General features: G+C 39.0%; 1 protein-coding gene across 3 annotated transcripts in view; it reads left to right on the top strand.

The window, feature by feature from the left end:
- Positions 1 to 20,003, top strand: part of stat1 (signal transducer and activator of transcription 1) — a 221,586-nt gene that overhangs the window by 164,539 nt on the left and 37,044 nt on the right. For 2 of the 3 annotated variants that reach the window (XM_012970596.3, XM_018097153.2), the window contains exons 18-20: positions 10,066 to 10,118; positions 10,699 to 10,793; positions 12,583 to 12,722. In XM_012970596.3, the coding sequence (XP_012826050.2) occupies positions 10,066 to 10,118; positions 10,699 to 10,793; positions 12,583 to 12,722 (288 nt within the window). 3 annotated transcript variants of the gene reach the window in all.

The raw sequence follows: 20,003 nt of genomic DNA, 5'->3' as shown, positions 1-20,003 counted from the left end.
TCAAAATTGGTACCCATGTCTTTCTACTCCAAACTACAGAGTCGCAGTGCTTTCCCAAAATTGCTAGTTTTGGTGAAATACCTGAAAATCACATCAAATCTTCCACTTTCAAGCACCATATCTCCCACATAACATTAGGTACCAAGAAAACACACCCTAAATATGAAAGCCAAGGATCCGCTGAACAGTTTGATGCCCATTGTGCATAGGATCAGCACTGTATCTGGCATTTAGAGACCCCATAAGGACGTCAGTGCATAGAGATTGCCCCAGAGGTCTCTTTAGCTACTGAAAATTCAACACGTTTACTGCATTTTCTGTGGGGTAAAAACATAAAAAAATACATTGACCCCCAAAACCATATATTTTTGGAAAGTACACATTCGGGCGAATTCAAAATTGGTACCCATGTCTTTCTACTCCAAACTACAGAGTCGCAGTGCTTTCCCAAAATTGCTAGTTTTGGTGAAATACCTAAAAATCACATCAAATCTTCCACTTTCAAGCACCTTATCTCCCACATAACATTAGGTACCAAAAGAACACACCCTAAATATGAAAGCCAAGGGTCCGCTGAACAGTTTGATGCCCATTGTGCATAGGAACACCAATGTATCTGGCATTTAGAGACCCCATAAGGAAGTTAGTGCATACAAATTGCCCAGGAGATCTCTTTAGCTACTGAAAATTCAATCCGTTTACTGCATTTTCTGTGGGGTAAAAACCCAAAAAAATACATTGACCCCCCAAAACCATATATTTTTGGAAAGTACACATTCGGGCGAATTCAAAATTGGTACCCATGTCTTTCTACTCCAAACTACAGAGTCGCAGTGCTTTCCCAAAATTGCTAGTTTTGGTGAAATACCTGAAAATCACATCAAATCTTCCACTTTCAAGCACCATATCTCCCACATAACATTAGGTACCAAGAAAACACACCCTAAATATGAAAGCCAAGGATCCGCTGAACAGTTTGATGCCCATTGTGCATAGGATCAGCACTGTATCTGGCATTTAGAGACCCCATAAGGACGTCAGTGCATAGAGATTGCCCCAGAGGTCTCTTTAGCTACTGAAAATTCAACACGTTTACTGCATTTTCTGTGGGGTAAAAACATAAAAAAATACATTGACCCCCAAAACCATATATTTTTGGAAAGTACACATTCGGGCGAATTCAAAATTGGTACCCATGTCTTTCTACTCCAAACTACAGAGTCGCAGTGCTTTCCCAAAATTGCTAGTTTTGGTGAAATACCTGAAAATCACATCAAATCTTCCACTTTCAAGCACCATATCTCCCACATAACATTAGGTACCAAGAAAACACACCCTAAATATGAAACCCAAGGATCCGCTGAACAGTTTGATGCCCATTGTGCATAGGATCAGTACTGTATCTGGCATTTAGAGACCCCATAAGGACGTCAGTGCATAGAGATTGCCCCAGAGGTCTCTTTAGCTACTGAAAATTCAACACGTTTACTGCATTTTCTGTGGGGTAAAAACACAAAAAAATACATTGACCCCCCAAAACCATATATTTTTGGAAAGTACACATTCGGGCGAATTCAAAATTGGTACCCATGTCTTTCTACTCCAAACTACAGAGTCGCAGTGCTTTCCCAAAATTGCTAGTTTTGGTGAAATACCTGAAAAACACATCAAATCTTCCACTTTCAAGCACCTTATCTCCCACATAACATTAGGTACCAAGAAAACACACCCGAAATATGAAAGCCTAGGGTCCGCTGAACAGTTTGATGCCCATTGTGCATAGGATCAGCACTGTATCTGGCATTTAGAGACCCCATAAGGACGTCAGTGCATACAAAGTGTATACACTGCAATATAAGCTACCGGCATGTGCATTATGCGGCATAAGGCCCCCTAACAGTAAGGAGACCCTAGAAAACTATACATTTTCCAAAAGTACACAATCTGACAAAACAAAAATGGGTAAATACATCTTTCTACTGCAAACTACCAAACTACAAAGCTATGCTAAACAGAACAATTTTTTTGACATTTCTGAAAATTGTCACAAAGCTTGCATTTTACCCCATTATGTACCCCCACATTTTGTACCGTATCAACATGAAACATTCTAAATATGAACACCAGGGGTCTACTGAACAGTTTGATGCCCTATATGCATAGATTTACCAAACTATGTGGGGTACAGGGGCACCCAAGTAAAAATAGTGCATATGAATTTTCACATAAGATGCTTCGGCTCATGCAGTTTTTGCACCCGGTATGTGTATTATGTGCCATACGACCACCTAACAGTAAGGAGACCCTAGAAAACCATATATTTTCCGAAAGTACACATTCTGACAAAACAAAAATGGGTAAATAAATCTTTCTACTACAAACTACCAAACTACAAAGCTATGCTAAACAGAACGGTTTTTATGACATTTCAGAAAATTGTCACAAAGCTTGCATTTTACCCCATTATGTACCCCCACATTTTGTACCGTATCAACATAAAACATTCTAAATATGAACGCCAGGGGTCTACTGAACAGTTTGATGCCCTATATGCATAGATTTACCAAACTATGTGGGGTACAGGGGCACCCAAGTAAAAATAGTGCATATGAATTTTCACATAAGATGCTTCGGCTCATGCAGTTTTTGCACCCGGTATGTGTATTATGTGCCATACGACCACCTAACAGTAAGGAGACCCTAGAAAACCATATATTTTCCGAAAGTACACATTCTGACAAAACAAAAATGGGTAAATAAAACTTTCTACTGCAAACTACCAAACTACAAAGCTATGCTAAACAGAACGGTTTTTATGACATTTCTGAAAATTGTCACAAAGCTTGCATTTTACCCCATTATGTTCCCCCACATTTAGTAACGTACCAACATAAAACATTCTAACTATGAACGCCAGGGGTCTACTGAACAGTTTGATGCCCAATATGAATAGATTTACCAAACTATGTGGGGTACAGAGGATGCCAAATTGAAATACAGCAGACAAAATGTCCATGTGCAAAGACAAGTAACAAAGAACAATGTAAAAAGCACTAAAATGGATAAAGATAAAAAAAAAATCACTAAAATCATTTTTTTTTTTTTGCCTAATAATATCTGCGGGCAGAATAACAGTTTGAGTATTTTGGCTAGGGCAAATAAGTTTTACAGACAAAGTCAAGCGAACAACAACTATGCATAACTGAAAATGCTATAAAATGGCTAAACATGCAGTAAAATACCCAAAAATCCACCAAAATCACAGAAAATGTAGTAGAAACACCAAAATAATACACAAAAGGTATTGCGCAGTGCGGTTAGCGAATACACTATCCGCAATGGCAATAAAACATTTTTTTCAGGCAAGAATAAAAACGATGCGATTAGAAAAAAAAAAATAATTACAAAATTACATAAGTGTGTAAGTGTGTGTGTACATGTGTGTAAAATGTGTTTTGTGTGCGAGTGTGCAACCAAGTGTGAGTTTTCTCTAAGTGCTGTAAGTGATAAATGTTTGAAAACCTCCCAAAAATGCATGTGTGTGTGTATAAGTGTGAGTATGTGTGTATTAGTGTAATAAATGTGTGATTGTGTGTTTGTGTGTGTATTTGCCACTTACTTGGGGTCTAGGTGAGGATCTGCAGGAGAAACACGATCTGGCCCAGCAACAGCATCATCTCATGTGAGGGGGCGTGTCAGGAAGCAGGGGGGCCAGAGGGGGAAGCTGCAGAAGGGAGAGGAGCTGCCGGCAAAGCCACGTGGATGGCAGGTGAGTTGTATGTGGCCCCTGGGCAATCGCTACCCAGGGGCCACTCGTTCCCCACCTCTGACTATTGTCTGGAGGCTGGGGAACGAGTGGGGAGCGAAGGAATGGCTTGAAAAGCCATTCCTCCGCTCCCAAAACCGGAAGTGCAGCAGGACGTAGAATCTACGTTCTGTGGCACTTTGGTCCTTTGATACACAGGACGTAGATTCTACGTCCTGTGGCACTAAAAAGGTTAAAGGATTCATTAAAAGAAAATATTGGTAGAAACCTTTTTACCTAGGGTCATTGACTTTCATATTTAAAAGTGTTTACTTTCTTATGAACTTGCATATACTTTTTCTGGTGGATTGGGGGCATGTGGTTCTTAGAAAGTGTACTTTACGTGTCTAGTTTAAGATAAGCAGCTGTGGTCAATGAGTACTTATTACTTTACTTGTCTTTTATGGCATACCCAAGGGGCTGTCTGATATGTCAGGTTGCACCTTCAAGTAACATAGTAAGTTAGGTTGAAAAAAGACGTACATCCATCATGTTCAACCATAATGCCTATATATAACCTGCCTAACTTCTAGTTGATCAAGAGGAAGGCAAAAAAAACCCTATCTGCAGCCTCTCTAATTTGCCGCAAAGGGGAAAAAGTCCTTCCTGACTCCAAGATGGCAATCCAGTCCCTGGATCAATTTGTACTAAGACCTATCTCCCATAACTCTGTATTCCCTCACTTGCTAAGAATCCATCCAGCCCCTTGTTAAAGCTATATAATGTATCAGCCAGTACAACTGATTCGGGAAGGGAATTCCTCAACTTCACAGCTCTCACAGTTAAAAAACCTTTCCGACTATTTAAATGGAACGTTCCTTCTTCTAAATGGAGTGGGTGCCCTCTTGTCTGTTGGAAGGACCTACTGGTAAATAAAGCATTAGAGAGGTTATTATATGATCCCCTTATATATTTATACATAGTTATCATGTCACCTCTTAAGCGCCTCTTCTCCAGTGTAAACAGACCCAACTTAGCCAGTCTTTCTTCATAACCGAGACTTTCCATTCCCTTTACCAGCTTAGTCGCCCTTGTCTGGACCCTCTCTAATTCAATAATGTCCCGTTTGAGCACTGGAGACCAAAACTGAACAGCATATTCTAGTTGAGGCCTTACCAGTGCTCTGTAAAGGGGAAGAATAACGCCTTCCTCCCGTGAATCTATACCCATTTTAATACAGCTCAAAACCTTGTTTGCCCTTGCAGCTGCTGCCTGGCAATTGCTTGCTACAGCCAAGTTTATTATCTACAAGGACTCCAAGGTCCTTCTCCATTATGGATTTGCCTAATGCAGTCCCATTAAGGGTATAAGTGGCTTTAATATTTTTACATCCCAGGTACATGACCTTACATTTATCCACATTAAATCTCATCTGCCACTTAGCCGCCCAGATTGCCAGTTGGTCAAGATCCTGCTGCAAGGATGCCACATCCTGGATAGAATTGACTGGTCTGCAGAGTTTTGTGTCATCTGCAAACACTGATACATTGCTTATAATACCCACCCCTAAGTCATTTATGAACAAGTTAAACAAAAGTGGACCCAGTACAGAACCCTGAGGGACCCCACTGAGAACTTTATTCCAAGTAGAGAATGTACCATTAACAACCACCCTCAGTGTACCCGATCCTGTAGCCAGTTTTCTATCCATGTGCAAACGACTTCACTAAGACCAATAGACCTTAGTTTAGAAGGCAGTCATTTGTGGGGAGCGGTATCAAATGCTTTGGCAAAATCCATATAGATTGTAGATGTCTACTGCATCCTCACTGTCCAACTTCTTACTTACCTCATCATAAAAACAATTAAATTGGTCTAACATGACCTGTCCTTCATAAAGCTATGCTGATTACTGCTCATAATGCCATTCTCCAGTACATAATTTTGTATGAACAAATCTTCAAATAACTTGCCCACCATGGATGTCAAACTTACAAACTTAATTGCCAGGCTGAGATCTTACTCCCTTTTTAAATATAGGAATGACATTAGCTTTCTTCCAATCCCTAGGTACCATACCTGATGAAAGCGAGCTGAGAATATCAGAAATATGGCCACTGTAAATATGACCCTAGCTCTCTCAGTACCCGAGGGTGCATTCCATCTGGCCCAGGTGCCTTGTTTATATTTATCTTAATAAACCTTTAACCCTTTTACTGCCAGCCATTTTGGTCAAAGCGGAACTTGTATTGCCAGACAGTTTTTGAACATTTTGCACTGTTTCACTTTAGGGGCCTTTCCTCGGGGGGACTTTTAGTTTACCAAGGAAAACAATATATCGTTTTTTTCAGAACAACCTAAGCTTTCAAAATATGGTAGAATTTTTGTGTAATTCCAATTCTGTAACAAGATATAGGCTTCTAAATGTCTAAAAATGCAAAAAAAATCAAATTTTCCATAATATAATCACACATACTAGAAACAAAAATTATTTTATGCACGAATATACAGCTGATTTGGAAAGTCCCATGTCTCCTGAACGTGCCAATACCAAATATATATAGTTTTATGGAGATTTCTCACTTGTATAGGTCAAAAACTCCCAGCAGTACATTACCAAATTCCCAAAGCACTGCTCCAAAAAAACTGCATACTTTGGATTTCAAGGCCAAAATTCCACTAACAGAAGGTTTATCCCGGAAAATTGTACATTTTTGGAAAGAACAGATTCTGGGGAATACAGAATAGGCACAACTGTCTGTCTACTCCAAACTATCAAGTCGCAATGCTTTCCTAAAGTTATTTGTGATTTTTTTTAAAAATCGCTTCAAAGCTTCCAGTCTATAGTATCTTATCTCCTACAGGTCATAAAGTAACCAAATAAAACACCCTAAATATGAATGCCTGGGGTCCACTGAACAGTTTGATGCCCAATATGTATAGGTTTACCTAAGTATGTGGCATGTAGGGGCCCCAATGTGAACATACCCCATATGAACTGTCATTTCTGTCATTTCAGCTCCTGCAAAATCAACACATTTACATCATTATATGTGAGATAAAGCTACAAAAAAGTACGCTCACCCCAGAAAGCCATATATTTTTGGAAAGTACATATTCCCCCGAATCTAAAATGGGTACCCATGTCTTTCTACTTCAAAGTACCAAGCCGCACAGCTTATCTAAAGTTAGCAATTTTGATGACATTTCCAAAAATCCCCTCAAAGCTTCCATTTTGAAGCATCTTATCTCCCACATAGCATTAGGTACCAAGATAAAACACCCTGAATTTGAACGCCAGGGGTCCACTGAACAGTTTGATGCCCAATATGTATAGGTTTACCTAAGTATGTGGCATGTAGGGGCCCCAATGTGAACATACCCCCATATATACTGTCATTTCTGTCATTTCAGCTCCTGCAAAATCAACACATTTACATCATTATATGTGGGATAAAGCTACAAAAAAGTATGCTCACCCCAGAAAGTCATATATTTTTGGAAAGTACACATTCCCCCGAATCTATAATGGGTAAATATTTCTTCTTGCTACAAAGTACCAAGCTGTAAAGCTTTCCTAAGTTTGCAGATTTATATGACATTTCGAAAATCGCATAAAAATGTTGCAATTTGCCGCATTTATCTCTCACAATTTCTTGATAAAGATCAGATAAAGACAAATCACCCCAAAAAGGAACACCAGAGGCCTACTGAACAGTTTGATGCCCAATATGCATAGATATACCAAAGTCTGCGGTATGTACTGAACCCAAAATGAAAATAGCGCATAAGGATTTCTCGCCTGCCAGCTCAGCTTTTGCACACAGAGCCCCCTGTCCCCCTGTGCCAAAACTTCCCCTAACTATACAGTGACCCCCACAAAACCATATATTTTTGGAAAGTGCACATTCTGACAAATCCAACAAGGGTAAAGAGTCCTTTCTACACCAAAGTACCAATCTGCAGAGCTTTCCTAAAGTTATTGGTTTTTATGACATTTCAGAAAATCGCCTAAAAATGTTGCAATTTGCCGCATTTATCTCACACAATTTCTTGCGTACAAAGGCAAGTCACCCCAAATAGGAACACCAGAGGCCTACTGAACAGTTTGATGCCCAATATGCATAGATATACCAAAGTCTGCGGTATGTACTGAACCCAAAATGAAAATAGCGCATAAGGATTTCTCGCCTGCCAGCTCAGCTTTTGCACACAGAGCCCCCTTTCAGTGTATTATGTGCCAAAACTTCCCCTAACTATACAGATCCCCCACAAAACCATATATTTTTGGAAAGTACACATTCTGACAAATCCAACAAGGGTAAAGAGTCCTTTCTACACCAAAGTACCAATCTGCAGAGCTTTCCTAAAGTTATTGGTTTTTATGACATTTCAGAAAATCGCCTAAAAATGTTGCAATTTGCCGCATTTATCTCACACAATTTCTTGCGTACAAAGGCAAGTCACCCCAAATAGGAACACCAGAGGTCTACTGAACAGTTTGATGCCCAATATGCATAGATATACCAAAGTCTGCGGTACGTACTGAACCCAAAATGAAAATAGCGCATAAGGATTTCTCGCCTGCCAGCTCAGCTTTTGCACACAGAGCCCCCTGTCAGTGTATTATGTGCAGTACCCCCCTAACTATGCAGTGACCCCCAGAAAACCATATATTTTTGGAAAGTACACATTCTGATGAATTCAAAATAGGTAAAGTTATTTTTGTACACCAAAGTTACACCTGGCAAAGCTACGCTAAAAACAGATCAGGAACACTTATAGAGGGATAAAATGTGATAAAACCACAAAAATTGTGCAAATCAGTGAAACAACAAAATAAGTTACATGACAGTGTAATTAGTGGCCAGAATATCTGATCCAATAGTTACGCTGTCAAAATAAACAGTTTTTAGGTAAAAGAAAATAAAAACAAAGTGGTAAATGAAAAAAAAAAGCAAAACAAAAAAAAAACCAAAGTGTTTGTGTGTACATGTGTAAAAGTTGTGTGATAGTGTGTAAGTGTGTATATGAGTGTAAATAAGTGTATAAAAGTGTGAAAAATGAAAAAAAAACAAAAAAAAAATAAAAAATGCTAAAATGTGTGCTGTAAGTGTGTGTAAATGTATGTAAGTGTGTATAAATGTGTGTCTAAGTGTGTAAAAGTGTGTAAATGCAAGAAAAAAAAAATTCCTTACCTGTTCCTGAAGACCCGATCGCTCCTCGCTCAGTTGGGCCGGCGCTGGGGGAGAGGGAGGAAGCAGGAAGCAGCAGACGCGATGCAATCGCGTCTGCTGCTTCCTGGAGGGTCCTGCGACCCGATCGATCGCAGGACCCTCATGACAGCCCCCCTGGCACATTGCCCAGGGGGGCTGTCATTGTTAGAAGCCGCCGCTGCAGTGCCGCCGCTGCAGAGAGCAGCGCTTAAACGCCAACGACGTATGAGACACGTCGTTGGCGTTTAAGCCCTTTTACTGCCAGCACGTATGAGATACGTGCTTGGCAGTAAAAGAGTTAAGCACCATATCCTCTGTCAACAACTGCGTAGTTGGAGCTAAGGCAACAGTGCAGCTATTGGGTGGGACTTGACCCTCTGGCTCCTCTACTGTATACACAGAAGAAAAGAACTGGTTTAGCATATCTGCCTTTTCTGTATCCGGTATAACCATATTTTTACTATAACTTGATGGGGCCACGCCCTCAACCTGCATCTTTTTACTATTAATATACTTAAAAAACTTTTAAGGGTTAGTTTTGGCCTGTGCCGCAATGTGCTCCTCATTTTCTATCTTTCCCTTACGGATTGCTGTTTTACAACACTTGTTATAGTGTTTATATTCATTAAACGCAGCTACTGTCCCCTCTGACTTATATTTCTTAAAAGCTTTCCTTTTTTTCCCATATGAACTTCTTTACCTCAGAGTTAAGCCACATAGGGTGATTCTTCACCTTGGGATAAGGGTTAAGGGGATAAGGTCATATACCAGAGGAAAGACCTGGACTAGAAAAAGACTGACTACATTTTAAGCAAAAATCACCTCACCCACAAGCCTTTATTCTGACTAGGTTATACTCAAATGCAAGGTGCTGTTTTATTTTTATGATAAAAAAGTTTTTTTGGTCTAAAAAATATTTTAATAGAACATAATTAACTGCATTTAATAGTTTTCTGTATATCGGGTTTCCTATAAATTTCTATCTATGCAACCTGCATGTTTTCATGTTTTATTTGAATAGATATTTATATTAAGTCTTTTGTAGACTGGTTGCTTCCAAGGATTTTTTGAGTATCCTTTATTTTTTTGCCCATTTTTATCTAGGTCCCACCACAAGCAGTGGAGATGATCTAATTCCATGGACCAGATTCTGTAAGGTATGTATTTTAGATTTATCTAACTTTTTTAATTTAGCGCGTTTAACACTTCATATGCTTTTGTGGATCATGCGTTAGTATTCTTTCCATTTGCTAATTACCACAATGCGTTATAAATAACGCATTGCGGTAATGCACTATTTAATGCATGTGAAATGACTTTGATGAACCGGTACTTATTTATCGCATGCTTTTTAGCGCAATAGGCATTATCGCCCTTTAGTGAATGGGCCCTGAAAGTCTTTAAAACCTTAAAGTTGAAAACCCTTTATAGTTGAAAAGCCCTTTAAAAATTTCTTTAATGCTACATTTAATCTTTTTTTTTAACTAAATAAATATAGGATTGTTACATCATCAGTATGATTTTTTCCTTGCTTTCTTAATATCAGCTATAAGGTAATGTCGTATTACATTCAAAAAGCAAATCAATAAAAAATTAAGAATTGTTTATTTAAATATGACACTACAGAAAATGGTATTGCTGCATTTCAGAAAATTAATCAGAACATATTCATAAGATGTACAGATAGATCCCATATTTATACTATATTCTTATCATTTTTATTATATTTTATTTTAGGAAAATATGAATGATAAGAATTTCCCCTTTTGGCTTTGGATTGAAGGCATCTTAGAGCTTATAAAAAAACATCTTTTATGCCTGTGGAATGATGGGTAAGTATGTAAAAAATATGTTTTATACAGGGTATGTTAAACTTGTGTGTACACTGCTTTTCAAAAAATCTTTATATAATAGATCCGTCACAGTGTCATAGCAACAAGTAAAAGGGCTTTAAAAAAAAGACCAAATCTCCACATTTCTAATGGACTTTGTTTCTCTAGCTAGTTTTCTGACTTTCAGTCAGATGATATCCTGGGCCCAAGCAGGCATTGGAAAGTATCCCTTTGCCAAATATGGTTGCAGAATTGTGAAGAAATACAACCCTTCAGGAAACAAGAGATAAATGTAACCCAGCAAGCCATGGCATCATGCATCCACTCAAAGCTAACAAGCCTGACATGATTTAGCTGCTGCAATGGGGAAACTCTTCCCTACAAAAATGAAAAAGCTAAATTTCATTATGAGAATAGAAGAATAAATTGCAATAATCAAGGATATATATATATATATATATAGCAGCAGAACAAGTGAAAATAACCCCAAACATACATAAACCTTGGTAGTTCTCGCATAGACATAACCAAGATAAGCAATATTAAAGTAGCACACACTGACCTAGATTACTGCTAATATAACTTTTAAGGTATACAAACATAGTTTTGAGTGCCTACAGACATATACATTTGCTCTCTACCTCCTTACTTTACGCCAGTGCACCCAGGGCCGGATTTCAGAATAGGGTGTCCCAAGGTCGCTCCCTTTCATAGTAACATACATAGTAAGTTAGGTTGAAAAAAGACATATGTCCATCACGTTCAACCATAATGCTTATATATAACCTGCCTAACTTCTAGTTGATCCAGTGGAAGGCAAAAAACCCCATCTGAAGCCTCTCTAATTTGCCGCAGAGAGGAAAAACTTCCTTCCTGACTCTAAGATGGCAATCGAACCAGTCCCTGGATCAATTTTGTATTATCTCCCATAACCCTGTATTCCCTCACTTGCTAAAAAGCCATCCAGCCCCTTCTTAAAGCTATATAATGTATCAGCCAAGCACAACTGGTTCGGGAAAGGAATTCCACAACTTCACAGCTCTCTCAGTAAAAAATCTTTTCCGAATATTTCCCTTCTTCTAACCGGTCTGTTGGAAGGACCTACTGGTAAATAAAGCATTAGAGAGGTTATTATATGATCCCCTTATATATTTATACATAGTTATCATGTCACCTCTTAAGCGCCTCTTCTCCAGTGTAAACAGACCCAACTTGGCCGGTCTTTCTCCATAACGGAGACTTTCCATACCCTTTACCAGCTTAGTTGCTCTTCTCTGCACCCTCTCTAATTCAATGTCCCATTTGAGCACTTTCGCTGTCCACCTCGACCGCTCGACCATCCCCCCCGCATGCCACTTAACACATACGGAGCAGTGGGGAGAGAAGACGAATCCGGTCCCCATTGCTCCGTATGAGAGCAAAATTCCATTGCGACTTCCGCCCCTAAATTTCTGCTGCCCTAGGCCCGGGCCTTTGTGGCCTTACCACAAATCCAGGCCTGAGTGCACCCATGTTCTTTTTGAATGTTTATTTTAAAGGAGAAGGAAAGGCTAAGTCACTTGGGGGTGCCATAATGTTAGGCACCCCCAAGTGACTTTAATCACTGCTGTTAGGAGAAAACTGCATCAGTCCGGGGTACCTGTATTGAGCGCTTCCTTTTTCCACGTTTCTTCTGCTGGAAAAACCCCTGGGCCGGCGCATAGTTAATGGGGCAAACCTTGGGTTTAAAATATTATGTGGTTATGTACTTAAAGATGTTACAGAATTCTTTCTTCATTTATGTTTACAGATTTATTGTTGGATTCATTAGCAAAGAAAGGGAGCGTGCCCTGCTAAAAGAGAAGGCTCCTGGGACATTTTTATTGAGATTTAGTGAAAGCAGTAAAGAAGGAGCCATCACTTTCACTTGGGTGGAGAGACCACAAAATGGTAAAGAAATATGTATTTTATTTGTACATAAGCAGAAAAATCAAGGTTTTTACTGTACAAGTTTTTTGTCCTGGTGAACATGGTTGTTACATAGCTACATACATAGTAGATGTGGTTGAAAACACACAAATGCTGAAAATTAACTGCTAGTATCATTCATTTCCCTGTCACTCTTGCATGAGTCCTAAATAAACCATTTCACCTGAAAAAGAAAATTGTGCATTTAGGAGGTGGTGTTTGTTCAGGGAATGCCCTCTTAAGACTTCATGGGAAAAATATTTAGCTAAAAATGGTTAACATGACGTGGAATTGGAATAGCAGGCTAGAATGGAAATGAAGTGAAGAAAATATATGAAAAAGGAAGAAAATTGAGAAGGAATGGGATTAAAAGTAAAGAGTAACAAAAAAATGAAGGGATTCTAAATGGAAGAGGCTTATAGGCCTCTAAGGGAGTGAGATCAAATGACAATAAAGTTATTCTTTTACCAGGGCTGTGGAGTTGGTACATAAATCCTTTAACCTTTTTAGTGCCACAGGATGTAGAATCTACGTCCTGGGTACTAAAGGACCAAAGTGCCACAGAACGTAGATTCTACGTCCTGGGGCACTTCCGGGTTTGGGAGCGGAGAAGCGGCTTTTCAAGCCGCTTCTTCGCACCCCGCTCGTTCCCCAGCCTGCAGACACAAGTCAGAGGTGGGGAACGAGTGGCCCCTGGGTCGCGATCGCCCAGGGGCCCCATAGGAAATGTCAAGACACGCTGTCTGTGCGTGCCTGACATTTCCTGCTCTCCCCCCTGGCCCCCCTTCTCATACTCACCGGATCGGCGTCGCAGGAAGAAGCTGCAGCGGCTCCTGGGTCCTTCCTCCAACCTTCAGACGATCTCCGTGCCTGCTTGTCCCAGGTAAGTGTAAAAAAACACACATACACACACATAATACACTAATACACACTTATACTCACACTTACACACAAACACATACATTTTGGGTAGTTGGTGGGTTTCACACATTCAGAACAGTTACACTTATACATACTTACTTGCACACTCACTTGCACACTCACACACATGCACAAAAAACACATTTTACCATGTGTACACACTCACTTACACACTTATGTAATTTTCTATTTTTTTTTCTCTATCGCATCGTTTTTATTCTTGCCTGAAAAAAATGTTTTATTGCCTTTGCGGATAGCGTATTCGCTAACCGCACTGCGCAATACCTTTTGTGTATTATTTTGGTGTTTCTACTACATTTTCTGTGATTTTGGTGCATTTTTGGGTATTTTACTGCATGTTTAGCCATTTTATAACATTTTCAGTTATGCATAGTTGTTGTTTGCTTGATAGTTTTTGTCTGTAAAACTTATTTGCCCAAGCCAAAATACTCAAACTGTTATTCTGCCTGCAGATATTATTAGGTAAAAAAAAAAAAGATTTTAGTGATTTTTTTTTTTTATCAATTTTAGTGCTTTTTACATTGTTCTTTGCACATGGACATTTTGTCTGCTATATTTCAATTTGGCATCCTCTGTACCCCACATAGTTTGGTAAATCTATTCATATTGGGCATCAAACTGTTCAGTAGACCCCTGGCGTTCATAGTTAGAATGTTTTATGTTGGTACGTTACTAAATGTGGGGGAACATAATGGGGTAAAATGCAAGCTTTGTGACAATTTTCAGAAATGTCATAAAAACCGTTCTGTTTAGCATAGCTTTGTAGTTTGGTAGTTTGCAGTAGAAAGATGTATTTACCCATTTTTGTTTTGTCAGAATGTGTACTTTCGGAAAATATATGGTTTTCTAGGGTCTCTGTACTGTTAGGGGATCTTATGCCACATAATACACATACCGGGTGCAAAAACTGCTTGAGCCGGAGCGTCTTATGTGAAAATTCATATGCACTATTTTTACTTGGGTGCCCCTGTACCCCACATAGTTTGGTAAATCTATGCATATAGGGCATCAAACTGTTCAGTAGGCCCCTGGTGTTCATATTTAGAATGTTTTATGTTGATACGGTACAAAATGTGGGGGTACATAATGGGGTAAAATGCAAGCTTTGTGACAATTTTCAGAAATGTCATAAAAACCGTTCTGTTTAGCATAGCTTTGTAGTTTGGTAGTTTGCAGTAGAAAGATGTATTTACCCATTTTTGTTTTGTCAGAATGTGTACTTTTGGAAAATGTATAGTTTTCTAGGGTCTCCTTACTGTTAGGGGGTCTTATGCCGCATAATGCACATGCCGGTAGCTTATATTGCAGTATATACACTTTGTATGCACTAACTTCCTTTTGGGGTCTCTAAATGCCAGATACATCAGTGATCCTATGCACAATGGGCATCAAACTGTTCAGTGGACCCTTGGCTTTCATATTTAGGGTGTGTTTTCTTGGTACCTAATGTTATGTGGGAGATAAGGTGCTTGAAAGTGGAAGATTTGATGTGATTTTCAGGTATTTCACCAAAACTAGCAATTTTGGGAAAGCACTGCGACTCTGTAGTTTGGAGTAGAAAGACATGGGTACCAATTTTGCCCGAATGTGTACTTTCCAAAAACATATGGTTTTGGGGGGGTCAATGTATTTTTTTGTGTTTTTACCCCACAGAAAATGCAGTAAACGTGTTGAATTTTCAGTAGCTAAAGAGATCTCCTGGGCAATTTGTATGCACTAACTTCCTTATGGGGTCTCTAAATGCCAGATACATTGGTGATCCTATGCACAATGGGCATCAAACTGTTCAGCGGACCCTTGGCTTTCATATTTAGGGTGTGTTCTTTTGGTACCTAATGTTATCTGGGAGATAAGGTGCTTGAAAGTGGAAGATTTGATGTTATTTTTAGGTATTTCATCAAAACTGGCAATTTTGGGAAAGCATTGCGACTCTGTAGTTTGGAGTAGAAAGACATGGGTACCAATTTTGAATTCGTCCGAATGTGTACTTTCCAAAAATATATGGTTTTGGGGGGTCAATGTATTTTTTTGTGTTTTTACCCCACAGAAAATGCTGTAAATGTGTTGAATTTTCAGTAGCAAAAGAGATCTCCTGGGCAATTTGTATGTACTAACTTCCTTTTGGGGTTTCTAAATTCCAGATACATCGGTGATCCTATGCACAATGGGCATCAAACCGTTCAGTGGACCCCTGGCTTTCATATTTAGGGTGTGTTTTCTTGGTACCTAATGTTATGTGGGAGATAAGGTGCTTGAAAGTGGAAGATTTGAGGTGGTTTTTTAGAATTTTCATAATTTTTTTATAGAAAATGCTAAATTCAGTAAAGCATTGCCATTTGGTACTTAGGAGTTGGAAGACATAGTTACCCATTTCGGATTCGTCAGAATGTGTAGTTTTCAAAAATGTATGGTTTCCTGGGGTAAACCTAATGTTCCAGGATTTTTGGCTTTGGAATGTAAAGTATGCCGTATTCTGCTGTAATGCTTTGAAAATTTAGTAATTTACTGCTTGGAGTTTTTGATCTATAGAAGTCAGAAATCTCAATAAAACTATACATATCAGGTATTGGCACGTTCGGGAGACATGAGGCTTTCCAAATCAGTTGAATTTTTGTCCATAAAATAAAATTTGTTTCTGGTAGAAATCCATATATCATGAAAAATAGCATTTTTTCTTTTTTTTGTATTTCAAGCTCTAAATACAGTGCTGATACTATGCACAATGGGCATCAAACTGTTCAGCGGACCCTTGGCTTTCATATTTAGGGTGTGTTTTCTTGGTACCTAATGTTATGTGGGAGATAAGGTGCTTGAAATTGGAAGATTTGATGTGATTTTCAGGTATTTTACCAAAACTAGCAATTTTGGGAAAGCACTGCGACTCTGTAGTTTGGAGTAGAAAGACATGGGTACCAATTTTGAATTCGCCCGAATGTGTACTTTCCAAAAATATATGGTTTTGGGGGGTCAATGTATTTTTTTGTGTTTTTACCCCACAGAAAATGCAGTAAACGTGTTGCATTTTCAGCAGCTAAAGAGACCTCTGGGGCAATCTCTATGCACTGACATCCTTATGGGGTCTCTAAATGCCAGATACATTGGTGATCCTATGCACAATGGGCATCAAACTGCTCAGCGGACCCTTGGCTTTCATATTTAGGGTGTGTTTTTTTGGTACCTAATGTTATGTGGGAGATAAGGTGCTTGAAAGTGGAAGATTTGATGTGATTTTCAGGTATTTCACCAAAACTAGCAATTTTGGGAAAGCACTGCGACTCTGTAGTTTGGAGTAGAAAGACATGGGTACCAATTTTGAATGTAAAGCACAGTTAAGGTGCGGCAGCTCCACTGCGTCGTGTTCCTCTGTTACAGGGAACACAATGTCCACTGTGAACCTAGCTACAAATACTTGTATACATGAAGGGAATGGATAGTCAATAGTTTAAGACTGAAGCATTAAAACATTTGAAAAACTGCTGTAATTCAGCTGTAATGTTAGCTTAAAGGAACAGTAACACCAAAAAATGAAAGTGTATAAAAGTAACTAAAATATAATGTGCTGCTGCCCTGCACTGGTAAAAGTTGTGTATTTACATCAGAAAGTCTACTATAGTTTATATAAATAAGCTGCTATGTAGCCATGGAGGCAGCCATTCAAAGGAGAAAAGGCACAGAAACATAGCAGATAACAGATAAGCTCTGTAGAATACAATAGTGTTTTATCTGTTATCTGCTATGTAACCTGTGCCTTTTCTCCTTTTTTCCAGCTTGAATGGCTGCCCCCGTGGCTACACAGCAGCTTATTATATAAATTATAGTAGTGTTTTTGTAGCAAACACACCAGTTTTACCAGTGCAGGGCAACAGTGCATTATATTTTTATTACTTTAAAGCTCTTTCATTTTTTAGTGTTACTGTTCCTTTAAACTTTAAACATGACTATGGGATTCTAGGGAAATCATTAGGAGTAGAAGTATAGATAAATTTGTCTATCAGTTTATTATCAGTTCAGTTGTGTTTTAAGTGCCCCTTCCCCCCTGCCCCTTCCTGGATGTATAAAATACATTAGCATATTAAAAACAGAGGAGTCGGAGTCAAGGAGTCGGAAGTATCAGAAACTGAGGAGTTGGAGTCAGAGAATTTATCTATCGACTCCACAGCCCTGAAAAAAACGCCTCAAATCTTCCACTTTCAAGCATCATATCTCCCACATAATATTAGGTACCAAGAAAATACATCCTAAATATGAAAGCCAAGGGTCCACTGAACAGTTTGATGCCCATTGTGCATAGGATCACCGATGTATCTGGAATTTAGAAACCCCAAAAGGAAGTTAGTACATACAAATTGCCCCGGTGATCTCTTTAGCTACTGAAATTCCATACGTTTACTGCATTTTCTGTGGGGTAAAAACACAAAAAAATACATTGACCCCCCAAAACCATTTATTTTTGGAAAGTACACATTCGGGCAAATTCAAAATTGGTACCCATGTCTTTCTACTCCAAACTACAGAGTCACAATGCTTTCCCAAAATTGCCATTTTTGGTGAAATACCTGTAAATCACATCAAATCTTCCACTTTCAAGCACCTTATCTCCTACATAACATTAGGTACCAAGAAAACCAAATATGAAAGCCAAGGGTCCGCTGAACAGTTTGATGCCCATTGTGCATAGGATCACCAATGTATCTGGCATTTAGAGACCCCAAAAGAAAGTTAGTGCATACAAAGTGTATACGCTACAATATAAGCTACCGGCATGTGCATTATGTGCCCTAAGACCCCCTAACAGTACGGAGACCCTAAAAAACTATACATTTTCCCGAAAGTACACATTCTGACAAAACAAAAATGGGTAAATACATCTTTCTACTGCAAACTACAAAGCTATGCTAAACAGAACGTTTTTTATGACATTTCTGAAAATCGTCACAAAGCTTGCATTTTACCTCATTATGTACCCCCACATTTTGTAACGTATCAACATAAAAGTTTCTAAATATGAACGCTGGTTGTCTACTGAACAGTTTGATGCCCAATATGCATATATTGGCCAAACTACGTGCCGTACAGGGGCACCCAAATAAAAATAGTACATATGAATTTTCACATAAGACGCTCCGGCTCATGCAGTGTTTGCATCCGGTATGTGTACTATGTGCCATAAGACCACCCAACAGTACAGAGACCCCAGAAAACCATATATTTTCCGAAAGTACACATTCTGACAAAACAAAAGTAGGTATATACAACTTTCTACTGCAAACTACCAAACTACAAAGCTATGCTAAACAGAACAGTTTATGTGAAATTTACTGAAAATCGTAACAAAGCTTGCATGTTGCCCCATTATGTACCCCACATTTAGTAACGTACCAACATAAAACACTAATTATGAATGCCAGGGGTCTACTGAACAGTTTGATGCCCAATATGCATAGATTTACCAAACTTATGTGGGGTACAGAGGATGCCAAATTTAAATACAGCAGACAAAATGTCCATGTGCAAAGACAAGTAATAAAGAACAATGTGAAATGCAATAAAATTGATAAAAATAAAAAAAAATCACTTAAATCATTTTTTTTTTTTTTTTGCCTAATAATATCTGCGGTCAGAATAACCGTTTGAGTATTTTGGCTTGGGAAAATAAGTTTTACAGACAAAGTCAAGCGAACAACAACTATGCATAACTGAAAATGCAATAAAATGGCTAAAAATGCAATAAAATACCTAAAAATGCACCAAAATCACAGAAAATGTAGTAGAAACACCAAAATTATACACAAAAGGTATTGCGCAGTGCGGTTAGCAAATACACTATCCGCAATGGCAATAAAACATTTTTTTCAGGCAAGGATAAAAACGATGCAATAAAAAAAAATTACAAAATAACATAAGTTTGTAAGTGTGTGTGTATACTAGGTAAAATGTGTTTTGTGTGCATATGTGTTTTTGTGTGTATTTGGCACTTACCTGGCAGAAGAATCTGGAAAGATACAGCAGAGACACAGGAGAGGCAGCTGCGCACAACGATCTGTGAGTAGGCGGTGCAGGAATAGGGGGGGCCAGAGGGGGAAGCAGGAGACGGCAGAGTCACTGCAGGGGAAAGCCACGTGGATTGCAGGTACTTGCTATGGGGCCCCTGGGCGATCGCGCCCGAGGAGCCACTCGTTCCCCCCCTGTGCTCATTGCCTAGGGGCTGGGGAGCGAAGGAGCGGCTTGAAATGCTCTCAAAACCGGAAGTGCAGCAGGACGTAGAATCTACGTCCTGTGGCACTTAGATACTTTTATACACAGGATGTACGTCCTGTGGCA

This window comes from Xenopus tropicalis, chromosome 9 (genome assembly GCF_000004195.4).
Source record: "Xenopus tropicalis strain Nigerian chromosome 9, UCB_Xtro_10.0, whole genome shotgun sequence".
Lineage (NCBI taxonomy): Eukaryota > Metazoa > Chordata > Amphibia > Anura > Pipidae > Xenopus > Xenopus tropicalis.
The sequence above is the reverse complement of the archived record's forward strand: the minus strand, read 5'-3'. Positions and strand labels throughout refer to the sequence as shown.